Source organism: Colletotrichum gloeosporioides, assembly GCF_011800055.1.
Source record: "Colletotrichum gloeosporioides strain Lc1 chromosome Unknown consensus_67, whole genome shotgun sequence".
NCBI classification, from domain to species: domain Eukaryota; kingdom Fungi; phylum Ascomycota; class Sordariomycetes; order Glomerellales; family Glomerellaceae; genus Colletotrichum; species Colletotrichum gloeosporioides.
This window is the reverse complement of record NW_025544712.1, coordinates 540,766-562,254: the sequence shown is the minus strand read 5'-3', so window position 1 is coordinate 562,254 and position 21,489 is coordinate 540,766. Positions and strand designations below refer to the sequence as shown.

General features: G+C 41.0%; 5 protein-coding genes across 5 annotated transcripts; 1 reads left to right on the top strand and 4 right to left on the bottom strand.

The window, feature by feature from the left end:
* Positions 1-913: 913 nt before the first annotated feature.
* GCG54_00005558 (3-hydroxyacyl-CoA dehydrogenase type-2) lies at positions 914-1,832 on the bottom strand (the record flags this gene model as incomplete). The annotated part of the gene is made up of 3 exons (XM_045405580.1): positions 914-1,408; positions 1,486-1,741; positions 1,795-1,832. The coding sequence occupies 3 exons, from the start codon at positions 1,830-1,832 to the stop codon at positions 914-916; spliced, it is 789 nt and encodes a 262-aa protein (XP_045260561.1).
* Positions 1,833-2,217: 385 nt separating this feature from the next.
* Positions 2,218-4,083, top strand: GCG54_00005557 (Cytochrome P450 monooxygenase pyr3; the record flags this gene model as incomplete). The annotated part of the gene is made up of 6 exons (XM_045405579.1): positions 2,218-2,436; positions 2,505-2,624; positions 2,689-2,857; positions 2,931-3,518; positions 3,580-3,956; positions 4,009-4,083. 6 exons carry the CDS (start codon positions 2,218-2,220, stop codon positions 4,081-4,083), a joined length of 1,548 nt encoding a protein of 515 aa, XP_045260560.1.
* Positions 4,084-4,360: 277 nt separating this feature from the next.
* Positions 4,361-5,675, bottom strand: GCG54_00005556 (FAD-dependent monooxygenase cctM; the record flags this gene model as incomplete). Its single annotated transcript, XM_045405578.1, has 2 exons — positions 4,361-4,635; positions 4,679-5,675. The coding sequence occupies 2 exons, from the start codon at positions 5,673-5,675 to the stop codon at positions 4,361-4,363; spliced, it is 1,272 nt and encodes a 423-aa protein (XP_045260559.1).
* A 978-nt stretch (positions 5,676-6,653) lies between these two features.
* GCG54_00005555 (uncharacterized protein) lies at positions 6,654-7,496 on the bottom strand (the record flags this gene model as incomplete). The annotated part of the gene is made up of 2 exons (XM_045405577.1): positions 6,654-7,361; positions 7,413-7,496. 2 exons carry the CDS (start codon positions 7,494-7,496, stop codon positions 6,654-6,656), a joined length of 792 nt encoding a protein of 263 aa, XP_045260558.1.
* A 10,637-nt stretch (positions 7,497-18,133) lies between these two features.
* Positions 18,134-19,986, bottom strand: GCG54_00005554 (High-affinity fructose transporter ght6; the record flags this gene model as incomplete). The annotated part of the gene is made up of 4 exons (XM_045405576.1): positions 18,134-18,873; positions 18,925-19,308; positions 19,362-19,774; positions 19,829-19,986. The coding sequence occupies 4 exons, from the start codon at positions 19,984-19,986 to the stop codon at positions 18,134-18,136; spliced, it is 1,695 nt and encodes a 564-aa protein (XP_045260557.1).
* Between the last annotated feature and the right edge of the window lie 1,503 nt (positions 19,987-21,489).

Here is a 21,489-nt window from a genome sequence, read left to right as displayed (position 1 = left end):
TCGTATTTGAAATGAGTCGTTGGGGGTGTGCAGGATACCGTGGCCGACGGCAAAAGCAATCATTCGAGCTGAGCATGTGGACTCCCTCACCCATGCCTGACCAGGCCGTGAGGCTTGGTCCTGCAAGCTGTCCAATACGTTTCACATTGACCGTAGGGTCAGTTGACAAAGTTGATGAAGCGTCAAGAACGGCGAGCAGCATTGTATGGCTCGCCAGAAGAGCTACTGCAAGTAATTTGCTACTGTTCGGTGAGTCTATGCAGCTGCCAAGCGGGAAGGTCCTTTGATGAGAGGTTACCAGATTATTACCAGACTGAGCCTCTGGAACTGGTTCCAAATGTCGCAAATTCGTCTGCTAGGTTTGTTTTGGCTCATAACACACATGACCGTTGTTCAAGTCTCAGTGGCCGTGTGGTCGGGTCGGGTTTTCCTCATTCGGCCCTTGCAGCTAGTAAATGCGGGACCCACTTCCGGGTCCCCGCTCCGCACAGCAGCCGGTGTCACTCGGATTCACTCCACACGATGACTCTAGTCCAGGGGTGGCATCCCTGCGCCATCCAACCTTGAGCAGCTAGGAGTACATATGCAAAGCCAATCTGATGCGAATGTGCCACACATCAGGTATTTCGGTAACATTACAGACAGACGGCGGCGGAGGCAAAGGTGTTTCCCGCAAGCGGACGGCAGATATGGGTCCTCCGTTCTACACCTATCACTTACTACAGTACACAAAATGTGCGGACTTTCATCTCTTCGAGCAATCTCCTGTGATTTGTTTTCTTATCTAACTTAACATAAACCCTAATTCCTGGTGTCATCGACTATGTTTACGCAATTTGCCTGACTCTAGACTCCTCAATTCTCAAGTTATTTGAATGTCAAAATTCGCCGCCTCTGTCTCATCCCTGGTGAGCTAGAAAACCTTCGGCAACCTAGCTCCGCCATCAAGTCGGATCACCTCACCATTTAACATGGTATTTCCTATCACCTCTTTCACAAGCCTAGCGAATTCTTCCGGCTTTCCTGGTCGCCGAGGAAACTCCATAGCCCCGGTCAGCATCTCGCGGTCCTGTGGTCGCATGGACGCCGTCATCCCCGTCTCGAACAAGCCTGGCGCAATTGTAACTACACGAATGCCGTGTTGGCCAAGATCCCGTGCCATGGGCAGCGTCATTGATACCACTGCCCCTTTACTACCCGAATAGACGACCAGACCAGATTGTCCCTCGAAAGCTGCGGAGCTGGCCACCATGATCACAACGCCGCGCTCTCCGTCCGGTCCCTCTGGGGACACAGTGGCTAAGTGAGGCAGAAGCTGGCGGATGGGATCCAGGGTACCCCGCAAATTGACGTTTAGGACGGTCTCCATGTGCGCGTAAGAGCAAGGGACGCGCTCTGCATCCAGTAGCTAAAATCACATTAGTCTCCTTGCTAGGGAGAGAACCTCGCTACTCGTGAGTAGTAGTGCGAGGTGGAAATCCTTACCATGCACGGAGAGCCAGTTCCAGCAGCAGTGATGATACCGCCGACGGGTTTGCCGGCTTCTTGTGCCCAGTCTAGAGTGGCCTTGATGGCATCGGCAACACTCTGCGTAATGGTGATATCGCAATGCAGAAACTTCATCGAAGGTCCGAGTTCCGTAGTCGCTGCGGTGCCGAGATTGCTGTTGGTGTCGATGACCGCAGCGTTGCCCCCTTGAAGGATGATCATATCCACGCAACCGCGACCAAGGCCGGAGGCCCTGGGGATTCAGCTTAGCAATGAGAACGCAGCCAGGAGCAGTGGCTGACTTACCCGCCTGTGACAATGAAAGTACGTCCCTGGATCTTCATGATTGCTGGTTGAGATTGGCGGAGGAATGAAGGTGGTAGACAGCCGTGCGGACGAATCCAAGATAATATAAGAGGATAGTCGGGATGGCTTGCATGCCGCAAGTCCGGCGGTCAACACCCCGCCACCCTATAATGTCACTGCTCAGCAGCAGCATACCCACGGAATGGACCGATTGAAGAACCCGGTCCAATGTGGTATTCAGTGGGCCGAAGGTCCGCTCCGCAAGCTGGGTTGTTGGACCCGGGGTGAGACCCCTCTTCTCCGCAGAGGAGAGTAGGCTGCGTGCCAACGATTCAATGCTATAAGTAATAGACATAGGCATTGTCCGTGTTTGGGTTTCTCCTGATGTCGCACTCATCAGGAATACAAAAAGACTCCTACGCCATGGAAACCCTTCGACAGCTTATCGCAGTTACGCCTAAAGGGTTTCTCCCAACCATTGTCGTTGGATTGATTTCGCTTTTCAGCTGGTACATTCGCGATGGCAAACCGTTCTCTGGATTTAAGCTTGTCGGCAAAGAGCCGGGTGAATGGTTCGACAACGCGGCATTGAAAAGATGGCAAGATGACCCCCTCAGACTCATTAAGGAAGGTTTCCAAGCAGTATGTGTGCCAATACTGGCGGGAGTTTGACCCATTATGTCTTTCGCGTCGATCTGATCAAATTACAGACAGCAGGACGGCCGTTCCAAGTCATAACAGACTCAGGTCCTTTGATCATGATTCCTCTGGATCTGGCGGATGAAATACGCAACGATCCCCGCCTGACCTTTGCCGGGTTCTTGGAGCGCGTGAGTTAAAACAAACAGCCTACTTTTTCTCCGATCTTGCGCTGACTCGATTTTATTCTTTTAGCAACAACTTACCAACTATCCTGGACTCGACGCTTTACACCTCAGTACTAAGGAAGAAATCATTCAGGAAACGATTCGAAAGCACCTTACCCAGGCGCTCGGAGGGTTGACACAACGACTCTCCGACGAGGCGGCAGCAGTCTTGAACGATTGCTTACCAGCAGAAAACGGTGAGAGCACCCCAGATATCATGATAGGTGCAACTTAGTTGAACACTAATTTTCTGACGAACACCGGTGGTAGGAGATTGGCAGCGTGTCCACTTTTACATGACCGCAGCCCAAGCTGCGGCCAGACTGTCAGCTCTGGCCTTCCTTGGCGATGAGCTTTGCCATAACTCCGAATGGATAGACATCTCTATATCATTCACAAGCGTAGCATTACACTCGGAGAACAGCCTCAGAGCTTGGCCGGCGATCTTACGGCCGTTCATTCATCACTTTCTTCCGGAACTCTGGTACATCAAGGGTATCACCAAAAAGGCCCGGGCTATTATTCTTCCTGAATTGGAGAAGAGAAGAGCAGCTCGTTCGACGTCCACCAAACCTCAAGATTCGCTCTCCTGGCTAGACGACGTCCGTGGAGATCGGGATTTCGACATTGTCAAGGGCCAGCTTTTCCTGACTTTTGCTGCTATCCATACCACGTCCTCCGCCCTCACGGCACTGTTGTATGATCTTATTAACAACCCCAAGTACTTCGACCTTCTGAGGGAGGAGATTGCTCAAGTCCTGCGCGAGGATGGTGGCTGGAAGAAGACAAGCTTATATAAGATGAAACTCATGGACAGTTGCATGAAGGAAAGTCAGCGCTTGAATATCCTAGGACATCGTGAGTACTATCTTACTCTTCTTCGAAACAAGACACGTTCGCTGACATCTCGGACCGCCAGATATGATGAACCGCCGCGTCGAAGCGCCGATTACCCTGTCGGATGGCACATACCTGCCTAAAGGTGTTCATCTTGGCGTCCCCACCTCTCACATGCGCGATCCGGAGGTCCTAGGCGATAACCCGGATCAGTTTGACGGCCACAGATTCTTGCGCATGCGGCAGCAGCCAGGGCAGGAAAACAAGTGGCAGTTCGTGACCACGAGCCCTCACTTCCTGAGCTTTGGGCACGGGAAGCATGCCTGCCCCGGGCGGTTTTTCGCCAGTAACGAGATCAAGATCATTCTCTGTCATCTCATTATGAAATACGACTGGTCTTATGAGAACGAGCCACCAAGGAGTGCTCACGAGCACCGATTCGTGCCTGATCCGCACACGGTCATTTCGTACAGAAGTAGAGTGCCGGAAATACAGCTATAAATGCTGGCAGGACTTTTGCGCCTGGGTCGGTCTGAAGGCTCGCGTTTTGGAAAAGCAGCTGCCATTTGTAGGAGCTAGGACATAAACTTCAACTACATTTGTTCATCTATTTCCAAAGTGCGAGGTGAGAGGTTACGAAGGAATCATGTCCGGCAGATGACTAGAAGCAAGCTTTGGTGGTATTTTGAGATAGTGAAGAGTACGTATAAGCTATGGAAACGCTGTAGAGGGCTTTCGAATAGTAGACTGCTACTTGAGGTCAAATTCGAGCCAGGTACCTTGCAAGAGGCTGCCATAACAGTTTCCTGCTCAACCCGTTGAAACATACACAGAACCCGAAATGCCATTCAGAGCATTTATCTTTATATCGTAACGCTTTCCTTGGCGAGAGGCAACACCTTCTTGCCACACGTATAGAACTCATACTTGGCGTCCTTCGCATGGTCCTCAAGCACTGGGTTGGAGACGCGAATGGCTTGAGCACCCCTTGCGATCATATCGTCGCGATACTCCGTGATGAATCTGACCACATCCTCGCTTTTTGCCCCAGCGTCTCGGATGCTGGTAATGGCGCGAGCCAGTCTCAAGCCATCGGTGATTGCACATACTCCAGCCTCTCCTCGGACTGTAGAATAGCCTGTTAGCCGTGAAATAATTATCACTGAAGAGGTCAAACTCACAAGGCGTCATCGAATGCGCGGCGTCTCCCGCCAGAGTGATCCTCCCGGCAGGGAGCTGATCAACAGTCAGCTCCACACTCTGCAGCACAATGCCAGGCTGCCTGTATCTCTCGACCGGTACCTTGTCGACAAGTACGCGCAAATTGTCTGGATATTGCTTGGTGCACTTCTTCGCAAACGCCATTAGCTCCTCCCGCGACGCCGTGACAGTCCAAAACGGCTTCTCCTCGGTGCTCTTCGCCGCTTCCTCGTCAATCCAGTGGAGAATGAAGTAGTAATACCCGGTCTTCTTGTCCGGGCTGATTTTGTTCAAGGCGGCGAATAAGCTGACCTGGCTCGGGCCCTCATTCTGTGGCGACGAATCCAAAACGATGTAAGCCGAATGGCCCAGCTCGATCTGGTGCTTGAGCTCATCGCCAGTCAACTCGATCTCTCCAACCAATGATCCGACTGGCAGCGGCTTCATGATCTCCTGTCCGCCCAGGATGTGTCTGCGCACCAAGCTCCGGCTTCCCTCTGCCCCAACGAGGATGTCGCCGGTCTCGGAGCTGCCATCTTCAAAGTGCGCCACAACTTTGTCATCCCGTTCTTCCACGCGCACCAAGCGCTTGTTGAACTGCACAGGCAGGTGCTGCAGGAGCCAGTCCCGCAGGCGCTGGCGGTTCGCGCGGACAATCTTGCCGGTCTCATCGTCTGTGACGCCAACTCTCCAGTCGGGCTTGCTGACATCGTAGAAGACAAATTGGGCCGGAATGTGGTCCAGGGGGCTCAGGTGGTTGGTTTGCTCGATAGGCCCGAGATCCGCAGGCATCGAAGCTGAGACTTCGGCCAGCATGGGACCATGGAGTGCGATAGCCCAACCTTGCGCTCTGGCGTCAGCTCTGCTGTCACGCTCGAAGATCGAGAAAGAGATGTTGTTCTTGCGCAGTATCTGAGCAAGTGTCAGGCCGCTGAGTCCGGCGCCGACAATAAGGACATGGGGGTTGGGGTTCGACATCGTGTTGTATGTTTGGTAACTGAAGAAGATGAAAGGATATTCGATGAGGAATCGTTCATGATCTTGGGCGCTTTTGTTCAAATATTTATATGTGAATGATATTGACACACTTATGTTGAACCGCTGCCATTCGCAATCGCTTTCATTCTGTCTGTTCCATCAGTTACAATCTTGCAGGGGTACGGCGTATTATTCCCGGTCGGATTCCAGCTTCATACATGAGGCACGACCTCACTGGTGGCCATTGTCCCGTGACCCCACATTGGTGATGCAGATCAGAGCCACTTGTGTTCCCGAATGATACGTTTCCACTTTCGGACGCACTGACATTTTTCATGGGTTGAAATCATTAAGGTCTCTTGATGCCCCCGGAGTTGTGTTCAAGTTTCAATCGCTTTTTCGTCAATGTTGGCTTTTTCGGGGTTTCAGTTATTCCCTGGGAAGCATCAACTACATTCCCAACCGCTGACACATCAGTGATACCCCAACCGGGAAATCACAATGATTATTCGAAACTTTGCAGATTTTATCCTCGCGGTTTATCTTAAAGAAACGAGATGGACCTTTGTCTCAGGAATTGCTGGGAGGGTCAGTGGCTTACTGATGTTTATTGCAGATTGGGTGAAGGCATATTTATTCTTAGATGAACGCCTGATAGGGCCTGCAAACAAAAATGCCGATGCGCAAGTACTCGAACATTTCGGTGCAGAGTCTTCAGTCACCGCTTTCCAGTACATGATGAAGAAGAATCTAGAAGGCCGTGACTAGCTCAACAACACCAAACGATTTAGTGTGTCCATAGAAAGAACCGGTAGCCTCAACAAACCCTTCGTAAGCCGAGTCAATCAATGCCTTCTCGCCATACATTTCCTGGTCCGCACGCACAGAATTAACAAGCAAGTGGTCGCCGTTTTCAAAGGTGAGCTTCCAGCTGAGCGGGTATGTGAGATTGGAGTTTGGGGATACCCAGGTGTTGGATTAGTCGGGTGAAAGCTCGTAAGCAAGGACGTGGTACCCATTGCCCACCCTGATGGTTGCGAAGCGAGTGCTCTCGTCATCAACAAGGTCCCATGCCCAGATGCTTGCTTTGATGTCCGATCCTGGGAAGTGAAGCTCAAACCAGGTCCAATTCTTCGGGGCTCCGTGGGACAGCTGTCTGTCGTACCAGGTGAACGAGTTGCTGGTGTCAACGGAGATGGTTTTGTTGTTCAATGTGATCGTTCCCGCGGTTCTTGCGTTGGGGATGCCCCATTCTGTGGCGTTGATTGGCACGTTGCCGAAGGGGATGATGCCAGCCCCTCCATTAAGCATAACGCGAGAGGTCAAGTTCCATTCCAAATCGATCGAGAAAGACTTCTCAGGGTGGGCGTAGGTGTACATCGTTGAAACGCTGTCGTCCGAAGTAGAACCAAAGCCATAGGTCCCATAATCAGCATTCAGGGGGAGACCGTTGTCGAAACCGCTGTCATTGGTGTTGTTGCAGTAGGTAAGGTCAACCCAACATTCATGGGTCTGAAGATCTAGTATCGAAGAGCGGCAGACAGAGGGTATAGTGGTCAGGAGATGGGACAGCGTCATGTACTGTCGGCCATCATCTCCAGTGATAAAGGAGCTGGCCCAATAGGAGGACCCGGTGGAGATATCATACTGGCTCTTGGTGTAGTTCAAGAGAGCCGGGATTTTGGGCTTCGGTTTGTCAGAAGTCAGCATACCAAACTATAGGTTGCAGTATCTTACGTTTCTAAAGTTGGCTTGATCTTCTGGGTGGAAGATGTATCCATTTGCCAAGGACAAAAAAGGTACAATACCTGCGATCTTCATGTTGACCTGAGATTGAATTTTTGTAAAGAAACGAGGGTGTCTTCGATCCAAGTGCACCTGAAGGATTTTAAATGACAGTCGTATTAGTGCTAAAAAGACGAGGCGGCGGGCCGAATGATCCTATTTCCATGAGTCCATTTGCTTCCTTATGTACGTTTTCCCTCTGCGACCTTTCAACCTGCTATTGACCTCACAACATCGGTGAAGTTCACAAGCATTTCAAAAGACATGCCCCTATCCAACAGTCACGCCACGATTGCGGTAATGACAATCTCGCTATAGCCTAGTGCGATTCTCCCGGAAGGGAATGTAAGTCCCGAGGCTCGGGACCGCAGTTGAGGGTCTTAGTGGGCCCCGATCCCTGAAAGCAGAACTGCATGATGAGCTAGTCGTCGAAGCAACGTTTTGTGAAGAATTCTTTTGTGAATACTTGTATGACTAGGGATATATAAGAGGACCCCCCTACTCTAACTACCCCCTATATATCTAGTAAACTACCCTTATTAACTACTACCCTATTAAGCTATAGTACTACCTTAAGTTCTACTAATAAGCTCTCTTATTTTAAATAGTTTAATTAGTTTACTTCGTAGTATTAGTTATTAGTTATTTTATTATTTTTAAATACTTTAATAATATTTTTAAACTTATTAAATATTTTAAAAAGAGATAGATTATAATAGCTATATTAGTAGAGGATAATATATACTAATAAGTAATAGAAGAATAATACTTCTTTAAATCTATTATAGTTCTAAGGGAAAAGGTATCTATTTTAAAATTTATAGATATTATCCTCTTTTTCTCTAATAAATTAAGTAAAGCTATTACTACTCTTAAAGTAGTAGTTATAGAGGTAGTAAATATAGTATTACTTTAGTATTTTAATATAATAGGTTATAGTGTAAAGGTATTTAGGGGCTATAGGCTACAGTTAGGTTAAACTAATAGAAGAAGTACCTAAAAGGTAAGTATAGTATTACTGCGCTACTTTTACTTACTTCTTTTAAGATCTTCTTTTTTAACTCTTTAGTAAGTACTTACTAAGTCCTCGCTATAGAGGGTTTTATACCCTATCTCTATAGGGTTCTCTATCCTTTTAGTTTAATCTAGCTAAACTATCCCTAAGCCCTTTTAGTCTAAGTAGCTAGACCTTTATAATTATCCCCCTTCTAATTATAGTAATCCTTATTATAGAATAGGACTAGTAATAGGTGAGAACCTCTATTATCTATAATAAGTTTTTTATAGTTACTATTATTATTATAGGTTATCTCTATTATCTATATAGTAGTTATCTACTATATATTTACTGAGGTTTCCTTATCCCTTAGTACTATTATTATCTTTATAGGTCTTATAATCCTACCTCTAAGGTTATATTATTTACTAAATAGGATTTTATTAGGAGTTTCTTTTATTCCTTAAAGAAAGAAATTATCTTTAATAGGTTTTATATTCTTTATTTATAGATATTTTATTCTTTACTTAATAAACCCTCTCTAAATAATAACTTTATAATAACTTTATTTTTTTATCCTATTTATCCCCCTTCTAAAATAGGTATATTATAAGGCTATTTAGAATATTAAATAGTAACTACTATTATTAATTTACTATACTTACCTTCTCACTTTTAGTAGCACTTATTATAGTAAATAACTACTATTCTTACTATCTAAAGTTATAGTTACTTCCCTAACTATTTAATAATACTTTATATCTATCTATAAAGTAGTACCCTTTTTCCTACCTAAAGTTAGTTTCTTTTTTCTTCTTCTTTATTATATTATATTATAATAACTTTTATATTTTATAAAGTTTTATTAAGCCTTTATAAAGCCTTCCCCTTCTAATACTACTTTTATATCTAATTATTATAAGTATTAAGACCCTAATTACTTATATTTTAACGTTATATAAGCCTAATAACTTAATAAAGAATAGTAGTACTTATTAATATAACTAATTAGGTAGTAGTAAGCCTTATATCTCTTACGCTCTATAGCTCTATTAGACTACTAGAGTAGTATATATTTATACTAATATAGGTAATACTACTTACTAGATATATTATTTATATAGTGTTAAGTGTTATAAAGTAAGTGTTTAGTAACCTTTTACTAGAGTATTAAACTAACTATTAGTATAACTAGATTTCTAACTACTTAGTTAATAATACTTAAATCTTCTAAAACTAAATAAAGTACTATACTACTTAGATTAAAGCTAATAAGTATTATTAGTATAAAATCTACTATATATATACTATAATTATAAATAGTTAGGCATTTCTCTTATTACTCTATAAGTAATTAGTAAACCTTACTAAGCTTTAGCCTAACTTTAAGTAGTATAATAACTAATTACTATAAATAAATACTAAGGAAACTACTACTAACTACACCTAAATATATCTTAAGATCTAGCTTAAGGTATATAATCCTTTAGATTAGGTTTTTCTTTAATAGCTAATAGTTTCTTTATAGAATACTTACTAAAAGAAGGATAAAAACCTTATTAAGTAGATTTATCTTTAGTTTAAAAATACCCTACCTTAATACCTCTAAAATAAAAGCTATATCTTTAACTAAGCTTAATTCCTCAATAAACTTAATAATATCCTAAAGAAGTATCTCTTAAGTAATAACCTTTATATATCTAGCTTACTTACTTAAGATCCCTCTAAGGTCTAAGTTTCTTAGATACTTTATAATTCTCATAAGTATACCCTAGTTATAATCCTTAAATATATTAGCTCTAGCCTTACTCCCTAACCTAATACTTATAAAAATATTAATACTTCCTCTATAAGTATTTATAAGAATCTTATTAGCTCTAAAGAGGAGGATAAATTATTAGAAGGTAAGAGTAGTAATAATAAGAATAATATAGATATTAGTCTTAATAGTAATAGTATTAGTAAAAATTTAAGTAACTTAGAGGATAATTCTTAGTAGTTTTTAGTAGATCTTTAGTAAGTATATAATAGCTTTTCTTTAGAGTTTTTAGTTAGATACCCCTAGGTTTATATATTACTTTTAAGAGTAATTTTCTTTAAAGTCTTTCTATAGTTAATTAACTTTTCCTTATTTCTCTATACTACTTATTATCCTACTTATAGTATAATTTATACTATTACTTTTTAAATCCTATAAAGATTTATAAAATATTTACTAAGTGTTCTTTAAGCTTTTAAGTATTATATTCTATTAGCTAGCTTTTCTACTTAACTAAATATAAGGAGCTTACTAATATATCCCTTTATAATATAATATCCTTAACTTCCTATTCTTTAAGGTCCTCTTTTAGGTTTAGAAGCTATTTTTTAGTAAGCTTTTAGCTATACTATAGCTTTAATAAAGTAACTAAGAAAATATTATATACCTTATTATATTTTTTTAAGAGCTATACTTTATAGGTATTAAGGCTTATAACCTCTATAATTAGTATAAGAATAAATTATAAGGTAAGTTTTTACTAACTTTTTATAAAGTAGAAGTTCTTTATTAAAAACCCTATAATATCTCTAACTTTATATAATTACGCCTTCCTTTTAGTATTTATATTTTTAGCTTATACTTCTATTATATATTACTAATTCTTAGCTATCTTTTAGTAAACCTCTATTAACTTCTTAAGCCTTTTATTAACTCCTTAAGTTCTAATTTTAATACTTAGTAGGTAGTAATTAATTATTTAAGGGTAGTAACCTATAAGGGCTTTAAATAGTAATATACTAATAGTAGTATATCTACTATTATTATAAGAGAATTTAGCTTTAACTAGCTATATTACCTATTAGTTATATAAGTTTTCACTAAACTTTAAGAGGTATATAGTTAGAATTTAATACGTTCTCTTAGTCTAGCTATCTATTTATAGATACTATATAGTAGAGATATACCTTTTTATATCTTAAGCTTTAGTCTAATCTCACTAGAACTAATTAGTAATTAGCTTATCTTAATTACTAATAATAGCTTTAGGTATACTATACTAGTATTTAATCTCTTAGTATAAGATCCTCACTAAACCTATAGCGTTTAATTACTTAGTTATTACTAGAAATTATACTACTTTAGTTATTTAATATATAACTACTAGGATTATATTATATATAATCCTATTATCTTAGTAACTCTCTAGTAAGCTAGTTAAGAAGTCTAAAGAAATCTACTAAAATAGGTATACTAATAATTTTAGTATTTATAGTAGTTTATATAGCTTATACTATAGTATATATACTCCTTAATACTATAAGTACTTAGCGATATATTACTATATATCCTCTATTAGGTATAGTTAATAGAATTTTCATAAGATTAGCTTTACTATCTTATTTACCCCTATATACCTTAATCTAAGTATATTATAGTAGTTTTTTAAGATTTTATAGTAGAAGGATCCCTTTTCTAAAATAATAAGTCTTCTTCTAAACTAAAAGATATTATTCTTATTAAGTTAGTACTCTTAGTATTCTCTAGTGTCTTAATAAACCTTAGCTATAAGTTCTCTATAGAAGTAGTCTTTAGTTTATAATCCTCTAACTATCTATTTAAGATTTATACCTAGTTATAATATATATACTATTTCATCTTAAATAAGTTCCCTTATTATAGTATATAGGATATATTATTTTAGTATAGTAATCTTAGCTTCTCTTAAGTCTTTTAGTATATTACTATCTTCTTATAGAGCAGTTAGTATAGTATCTATATATAATTTTAAGTAGGTAATAACACTAATATATATACTTTAATATAGTAACTTATTAGTACTTTTTATAAGGTAATACTAACCTAAAGGTGAGGATCCCTTAACCTTAAAGCTAGCTTTCTAGTAAGGTTTTTATATACTTTACTAAATAGCTTAGATATAAGTTCTTATAGTAGCTATAGTTCCTTTAAACTTAGCGATATATTAGTAAGTTATTATTAATAACTAGTTAATAAGTCTTAGCTTCTTCCTAAAAGTAGGGAGTATATTATCTACTTTAAAGTCTTTTACTATATAATTAGGGTATTATAATAGTCTATCTATTAGATTAATAACTCTTAATCTATATTAGATTTTAAAATTAAATACTAATAAGTAGTAGACCTATTATATAAGCTTTCTATAAATATTATATATAAGTATAATAAGTACCCCCTTTAGTGCTATATAGTCTATAAGTATTAAGAATTTCTTAAGGAGCTCTTAGAGATATTACACCTAGTGATCTAAGCTTTCTATAATAGCGAGGAGCTTTTATTACTTTATAGCTTAGTATCTTTCTATATTTAAAAGCTTCCTTAACTAGAAAGCTACTAAGTACTAGATAATATTATATTTCTATAAGAGTATACTAGATACTACCTAAGTGGACATATTAATCTTAACCTTAGTTTTTAGCACTAAGTTATAATATCTTAATATTAAAGCTTTAATAAATACTCTCTAAAGTATCTTAAATATAGTCTATATCTCCCCTATCTAAATAAAAGCTCCTAACTTTATACTATTTTAACTTCCTTTTAGTATACTATTTATAGAAGCTATAATATAGGAGTATCTAGTAATAAATTTATAATAAAAGTTATAAAAGCTAAAGAAAACTTAGATATCCCTAAAGGACTTTAGTACTAGCTATTTAGTAACTACTTAAACTCTATCTAAGTCTATTTTAATACTATCTTAGGTAATATAAAACCTAAGGAAATCTACTTCTATTTAATAGAAGTTATACTTCTTTAGTTTTATAAATAGCTTAATAGCTCTTAAGTAATATAGAACTATATAGAGGTTTTTAGTATATTACTCCTTAATATTTAAATAGATTAAGATATTATTTAGGTATATAATATAGTAAGTATCTAGAAAGTTAGTAAGTATTTAGTGAATATATACTTAGAAGGTTACTAGAGCGTTTATAAGCCTAAATAGTATTACTATATACTTAAAATACCTATATTAAGTTCTAAATATAGTCTTCTATCTATCTACTTTATTAATTATAATTTTATAATATACCTCACTTAAATTAATCTTAGAAATAAACTTTATATTAATAAGCCTATCTAAAAGCTTACTAATTAATAGTAGAGAGTATTAGTTCTTTACTATAATTTTATTTAGTCCTCTATAATCTATATATAACTATAAGTTACTATCCTTTTTAGATATAAATAGAATTAATACCTTAGTAGAGCTAGTTAAGTAGTAAATATATCTAGCTACCTCTATTTCCTAAATATATTTAGTAAGGGTTTATAACTATTTTACTAATATAAAGTATATTAGCTTATATAGGAGCTCTTTACTAAGTTTTAACTTAATATAATATACTACTCCCTTTAATCTAAAGACCTTCTTTATATTTTCCTTATTAAAAATATTAGTAAAAGGTTTAAGTTCTTTAAGGATATTCTTCTTATACCTCTTATCTAGTAAGCTTTCACCTAAGGTATTAATATCTTTTTTATTTAGGACTAAAGCTCCTATTAAGTATATTATATAGGCTTTCTAGCTATTTTCTATAATCTCTTATATTATTACCTCTAGCTTAGTAAGTAAGATATAATTATATAACTAAGTATAAGTATAGGTATCTATATAGATACCTTTTCTACTTATTAAGTTATTAAATAAAAAGATATCTCCTACTCCTTTAGGATATAAGCTAGCTATAAACGCTCTCTAAATCTTCTATAAGTAGCTTTAGCTATTAATTAAGAAGAAGGTAAGTTAATAAACTTTATTAGTAGGTATTAGTTTTCCTTAAAAGTCTACTAGCTCTAAAGCTATAACACTAATAGCCTCCTTTAGTAAGAGTTTTTTAATAAGGTTTTCTTATATAAGGTCTATTATAGTATAAGTATCTATATTAACTAATAGTTTAACCTTATTATATACTTAAAGTATAATTACTTAACCTTTAATAGTTTACTTTATAAGAACTAAAGTAATTTCTAGCGTAATACCCCTTAAGGTTACCTCTATACCTACTTATTTCCTAAGTTTTTAGTATTATTTATATAAGAGACTATAATAATATTAATCCTACCCTATCTTAGGTTTAAGTTCTAATTACTACTTATAAGTTATATATATAGTTTAGTATAATTAGGGGATATATACCTATATTTCTTATAATTATAATATTAGGTTCCCTAAAGATTAAGGAACTTACTATTAGAACTAAGCCTTATATAGAGGTTTACTAAGTAGTTATTCTAAGATAAGGTCTCTAAATAGTACTCCCTTAAGTCTACTAACTAAGAGGGTTATAAGCTACTCTTATAAAGGTAGTCTAGGGAGCCTAAGTATAGTTACTTATATAACTTAGAATAGCTAGTAAGCCTTCCTATATATCTCCCTTCTAAAATCTCCTATAATCTCTATATATATAAGGCTATAGTATATATATTAGTATAATTAATATCTTACTTAAAAAACTTATCTTTTAAGGTCTTTATAAAACCTTAAAAGAATATATAAGCCTTTATATTACCTATATTTAGCTTACTAAAGGCTTAGTTAATAAACTCCTAATAAGCTTAATATATAATAGGTTTCTTATTATCTTTCTAGTAGTACTACCTTAAAGTATTATAGTAGTTCTATTCTTAAAATTTAGGTACTATATACTACTTTCTTATAAAAACTCTAAAGTCTTCCTATATAAAGTTAACCTATTTCCCTAATATATCTATAAGTATTTACTAATAAGTTTACTATTCTATTTATAAGGTATACTCTACTATACTTAAGGCCTATTAGATATACTAGCTATTAAAGTAGCTAGAGTAGTACTTATAAGTCTCCTCTACTATAATAAGCTAATCTTCCCTTTTTATACTAATAGATTTACTAATAAGGTAAACTATATTATAGTTTAGAGGTTTCTTATAAACTTTTAGTAACTATTTAGTAGGTATTTAGTTACTTAATATAGTAGTAATTAGCTTATACTAGTTAGCTATTATAATTATAATCTATTATATTAGTATTTAGCTAGTAACTTCTTCTAGCTCTCTAGTTTAAGCTAGCCTATTAGTAGTAGCTATAAATATCTAGCCCTATAGCCTATCTAATCTATAGGGAGAGGTCTTATATTCCCTATTCTCCTATATATACTTATTATCCTTTTAATAAGTATTTAGTATAAATAGCTTATTTTTTTTAAAACCTCTAGCTTTACTTAAAGTATAGCTTCTCACCTCCTCTTATTAACTTATATTATCCTCTAATTATTTACTAAAGTTATCTTCTTTATATAGGTTTATATAAGCTATCTTACTTAGTACTTAGTGAATACTAAGTATAAGTTCCTTAACCTAATTAGTAAGTATTACTTAGGTATATAGTATTATTATTATTACTAACCTTCTTAAAATAAAGTAGAAGTAAAAGAATTATAAAGGTATTTAGAGGTTATAAGCTATAATTAGATTAAACTAATAGAAGAAGTACCTAAAAAGTAAGTATAATATTATTATACTACTTTTGCTTATTTCTTCTAAGATCTTCTTTTCTAACTCTTTAGTAAGTACTTACTAAGTCTTTATTATAGAGGGTTCTATACCCTATCTCTATAGGGTTCTCTATCCTTTCGACTTAGTCTAGCTAAACTATCCCTAAGCCCTTTTAGTCTAGGTAGCTAGACCCTTATATATAGTAGTATAAAGAGGGAGATACTTACCCTCTATATATAAAGTAATTCATACTCTCTTTATATACCCCTATAGGTAGCTATAGAGGTTTCTCTATAAACTATCCTAGCCCTCAAATATTTCCCTATAAGAGTTATATAGTAGTTAATAAGGTGCACCTCTAGGTAGCAAACTATAAAGAAAAAGTTAGAAGAGAAGAAAGATCGTTAAAGCAAAGAAACAAAAAGTGCAGAGGGACTCGCTATGAACATCCTTTGATCACCGGCAGCATAGTGACGTTGGTCGGCCTGCTCCTAGCCCCGACGTGTCGGTAGTCGGGAGCTTCCAATCAATGAATGAGTGAGAAAAGGCCGATGCCGACTGTCTACTTACAATCAGTGTCATACAAGACATTAAAACATCCCTGCTTGCACGGAATCAGGGTGCTATGGAGCTTTTGGGCCCGATTCACCTACAATAGGCCCCCAATTACGTGCCTTGGTGACCGGATAACCGTACATAACGGTATAGCTCTCTCAATCAACGGGGTCCAAGATCTCTCATACTACCAGCGCTGTTGAGTGAACCTGAAAATCCAGCCCGAATCAAGTATCTTTCCCGTCCAAATGGAACTGGCAATGTTATTTCCAACCCATGAGGCCTTAGAACATCCGTTGATATACTGTTTTCTGTAGCAAGCTATCGACGGTTGTTGGACTTGATAGAACGGCTTGGTCAATTGCCTTCTGGTGCGTGTTCCTTTGCCCTTGTGGTGTTTTCGCTACCTGTCAGGGGGATCTAAACAGACGGCAGGACCCCTTCGGAAGCCATTCAGGCAACCACACATGCCTAGCTCACTAACTTTCTTCACCACAATGTAAGATCATAACGCGACGGATCGATCTAATACATATGGGGAAAAGCTATGATAGATACCTGCGAAGGAAATAGTTCACCTCGATGATCTATCGTCTACCTTATCCCGAAGAGTGGAATCATTGATTAAGCTACAAGTTCAGACTTTCAGTCTTTGGGAGAACTCCATCGCTGCAGTCAAGCTCCAGCTTCGGATCAACGCGCTGCTCCACCCTTACTACCGTCCCTGTATCGGGCTGTGTTTATCATGTTCGGGCCTTCTATCGGCTGCCGACCCGGGTGAAAGCCCGAGACACCGATGGGTCTTGATCTAGACATCCATTGCTAATCAAGTCATAAGTTTCAGCTGCCAAGTGGCGGACATGAGCAGCTCCTAGAAGTCGTTTTGAAGTCTCTGTCAGGTCATCAACCATATCGAAACGCCTCAACAAAAGCAGTGCACTTAATTCAACAGTTGCAGAGACTTTAGCGGACCAATTTGAAGTCCTCCAGCTCGAAAGATTTCCAAGCTTCAAGGGTGGAAAGTGACGAGAGTGGAAAGCCGTGGCTGCACACAATTCTGGACTGTGTGCTTCTACTGAATTAAGCTCGATCAGCTAGTGGTATGTTCTCGGACACTAGCTTACCACAACCATCTCGAATGTGATTAGATGGGCGATCTCCAGCCAGCCACCTGCAAGCGGAGAGCAGCACCAATACCACAACATCTTGGCAGGCTAAGATTGGATTTCTGGTGGGCACGAAAGCATCAGCAGATAAGTGGGCAAGGGAATTTGACAGCGTCACAATCCAACTGACCCGAGTATTCACGTCGACCGTCTGGCGATTTCGGAAGAACGCGCACTAGTCTCAGCTCTTTGGTACCACGCGGCTTTCATGTTTTGTCTAGAGGCGACGTAGAGGAAGATCTAGTATATCACGAAAGCCTCTTTCGAGCAAAACTGTCATCAACGATCGATATTGAAATTGGTATAATAACTAAGATGCCTCCATGCGCCAAATGTAATTCCACAGGCCACCCTAAACTCCATGCCATGCCATACGACTTTATCATATCAACACCATTATATCAGATCTATCAGCCTTATGAGGCATTCAAGAAACGAGTCTTTATCCACATTACATCTAAACCCTCTCCTGGTGCGCAGCGCCATCTTGATCCTTTGGCCTGACGGTCTTCTCGCCGGCAGCAGAGTCACTGGCGTTGGGGTCAAGCTCCGTGCCAGCCTGCTTGCGGATCTTGGCCATCTCCTCAGCGGAGGGAGGCACCCACTGGGTGCTCTTCCAGGGGGTGACACGCTCGAGGTACATGGTGTCGATCTCCTCGAGGGTGCGGCCTTGGCCTTCGATAACGAAGAAGTAGACCAGACCAGCGGCGACGAGGTTACATCCGGCGAAGACGTAGCCGTAGCGGAAGTCGATCGCCTTGGTGATGAAGGGGGAGAAAAAGCCGATGAAGAAGTTCCAGGTCCAGTTGGAGGCGGTGGAGAGAGCCATGGCCTTGGCACGGTAGCGGGAGGGGAACAGCTCGGCCTGGATGGTCCAGATCATGGGTCCCCAGGTGGTAGCAAAGCCCAAGATGAAGAGAGCAGCAAACACGATGAGGGCGATGCCGGCACCCTGGGTATTCTGCGGGGTGACCTGGTCGAGGCTGAAGTGGCCAACCGAGGCAAAGATCATGAAGCAGATGAACATCCAGATAGCGCCCGTGATGAGGGACTTGCGGCGGCCGTAGTGCTCGACGATGTAGAGGCCAATGAAGGTCGTACCAAAGTTTATAGCGTTGAGGATGATCTGCGTGATGAACGAGTTGATGTTGACGGACGCGAAGATCGTAGTACCGTAGTAAAAGAAGTAGTTGGCACCTATCAGTAGTTAGCAGGAGGAACCCTGTGGTCATGTCTCCCATGTCTCACCTGTCAGCTGTTGGAACATTTGGAGTAACATTCCCAGAGCAATGCGGTAGGCCATTCGAGGCGCCTTGAACATTCCGGTGAACTCGCTGACGGCATTTCCCTTGATCTGTGACTCGGCGCGCAGCTTGCTCTCGATCTCCTCAAGTTGGATGTGGATAGCATAGTGGTTCTCTGGAGCGCCGTAGACTCGGCACAGCGTGCGCTTGGCCTCTTCGACTTTGCCGATACGGTAGTTGAAACGGGGAGTCTCCGGGAAGGCGAGGATACCAACACCGAGGATAATGGTCCACAGCCAGCCGAGGCCGATGACGATGCGCCAGGAAGCCGAGCTGTGCTCTTGGTGCGTGACGGTGCCGTAGTTGAAGCACGCGGCAAGGAAAATACCTTTGAATCGGTTAGTCGGGCTATCAATTACAACAGGAAAATATGATTCGTACCAAGAGTGATGAACAGTTGGTACGCGCAGACGAGAGCGCCGCGAATCCAGGGAGGAGCAGTCTCGGCTTGGAACATCGGCACGATCAGACTCAACGCGCCAACTCCGAATCCTGCAACAAGACGACCGCCCATAATCTGTTCCCAATTGCGTTCGGCGGCGATCTGGATCACGAAACCGATGGACGTGATGACACACCAGAAGGAAATGGAGAGTCTGCGACCGAACTTGTCGGCAATGGGAGCGGCGACGAGGGCGCCGATGAGGGTACCGATGGAGAGGAGACCGACGATGAGGCCAGAGCGAACGTTGCTAAATTTGGGGGTGGCGTCCGGGGTATCGCGCTCGCCGAAGCGGTCGAGAAAGTCCGGCATCTCGAGGAATCCCGAGATCTGGCCAGTGTCATATCCGAAGCTGGCTTTCGTTAGTGTCCGTAAGCAGCCCGGGTGCTGGCTAGGAAGAACTTACACCATGCCTCCCATGGAGATGAGGATTCCCATTGCCCATGATCGCCCAGAGATGCGCTTGAGCGGGGAGTAGTCGAGATGCGCGAGGTCCTGGCGGGCATCGCTCGCCTTCTCGGAGGCGGGATTGTACTTGTCGAATTCTATCGTCGAGAAACCCATGTTGGGCGACGACGATGGCTGTGTTGAATTGGAGGTGAGTGTAGGTTGAGGAGGCTTCTATGTGCCCTTTGGATAGTTCGTCCGAGACATGGACAAGTATTCTTGGGGGACATGGCGGGGTGTATTATATGTGTGTTTCGTCGATCGACACACGAGCATTGAACGGTGCTCGCAAAGCTGGGCCGGAAACAACACGAGCAGTCTGTAGGGGGCGTGTCGCTAGCGAGGAGGCGTGACGTCAAGAGGAGGGCCGAGGGCCGCGTCGAGAGGTGTGAGTGCGTGCCCGATGACTTGGGATGGACAGGATGGCACCGAGGTGCAGCCGTCCGGGCTCTGGGGTCTCCAGGCGATGAAATCGGTCCGGTCCCCATCTGTTGGAAGCTCCTGGACGGGCTGCTTTGCTCCAGCAGGACATGGAGATTGGATGACTGGGGGACTGGACTGGAACCAGAGGTATGGGGCGGAGGTATTACCAATGCGGCTCTCGTGGTGATGGGATTTCGAAAATGTGGAGTTTGAAGGAGGAAGGTGAATGACTGCGGGAGTCCCGTGGGTGGCTGGCCGGGGTCTGGGGTCCTGAGCTGGGGCGATTGACGATTGTTCCCTGGAACGCAGTCTCGAGATTGGTGAACGATTGTATGACGTTCGTGGACGGCGGTGGGTCTGCATGGGAAGCAGGCGTGGGATGATGTAAACGTGAGAATAGCGAGGCGCCAGTTGCTGTCGGAGCCGATGGTGGCCGTTGTGCCTGGTAACTTGGCTTTGGTTTTCCACCAGAAAGGTACATGCGAGTGTCAGCTCTGATCAAGAGGGCGTGCCGGGTGAGCCGGGGTCAGGGGTGTCAGGAACAAGCAGCAGTTGGCTCGCATGCTAGCTCCTCTTGTCTTCTCTCTTTCGGGGTGCCCATGGGGTTGACAGCAGACAGTAAAAAGTAGAGCCCGTGGAGTTTGGAGAAGCATAATCATCTGTTCGCCTCTAGATTGAGTTAGCTGAACTGTCAGGCGTTCTTTTGTTCTGAGTCTCCGTGTTTTGGTTCTTCTAGAAGCTGGAAACACAAACATGAAAAGCATCGTGACACAGTTTTAGTGAAAGTAAGTATTTTCTAGCTGAGTTTCTATGACAAGGTACATCGAGTCAGCCCCCAAACCCGATGACGGCATCCTTCCGTGGGCTGCAGCAAGCCCTGTCCTAATTAATCTTCAGTCCCTCTTCCCACTGCTTGTATTTCTATCCTTTGCCTGCCTGCACCTCTCTTGTCTGCCGCTTCGCCAATCACGCCAAGTAGGCTCCCGACCGGGTGGATCGGATCTGGCCTGCGCCAAGCGCCGTTGTTCCCAGTTCCGATCACCGAACAAGTGTCTTGGAAACCACAGACAAGCACCTGTTTCCAAGCCGCCAAATAACTCTTGATTAAACCACCACCGTCCGTGTCGCCTGTTGTGCCTCCGTCGAAGGATTCCGGTGGCAGTTGAAAACAGACATCAATTCAGAAGATCGGCTCCC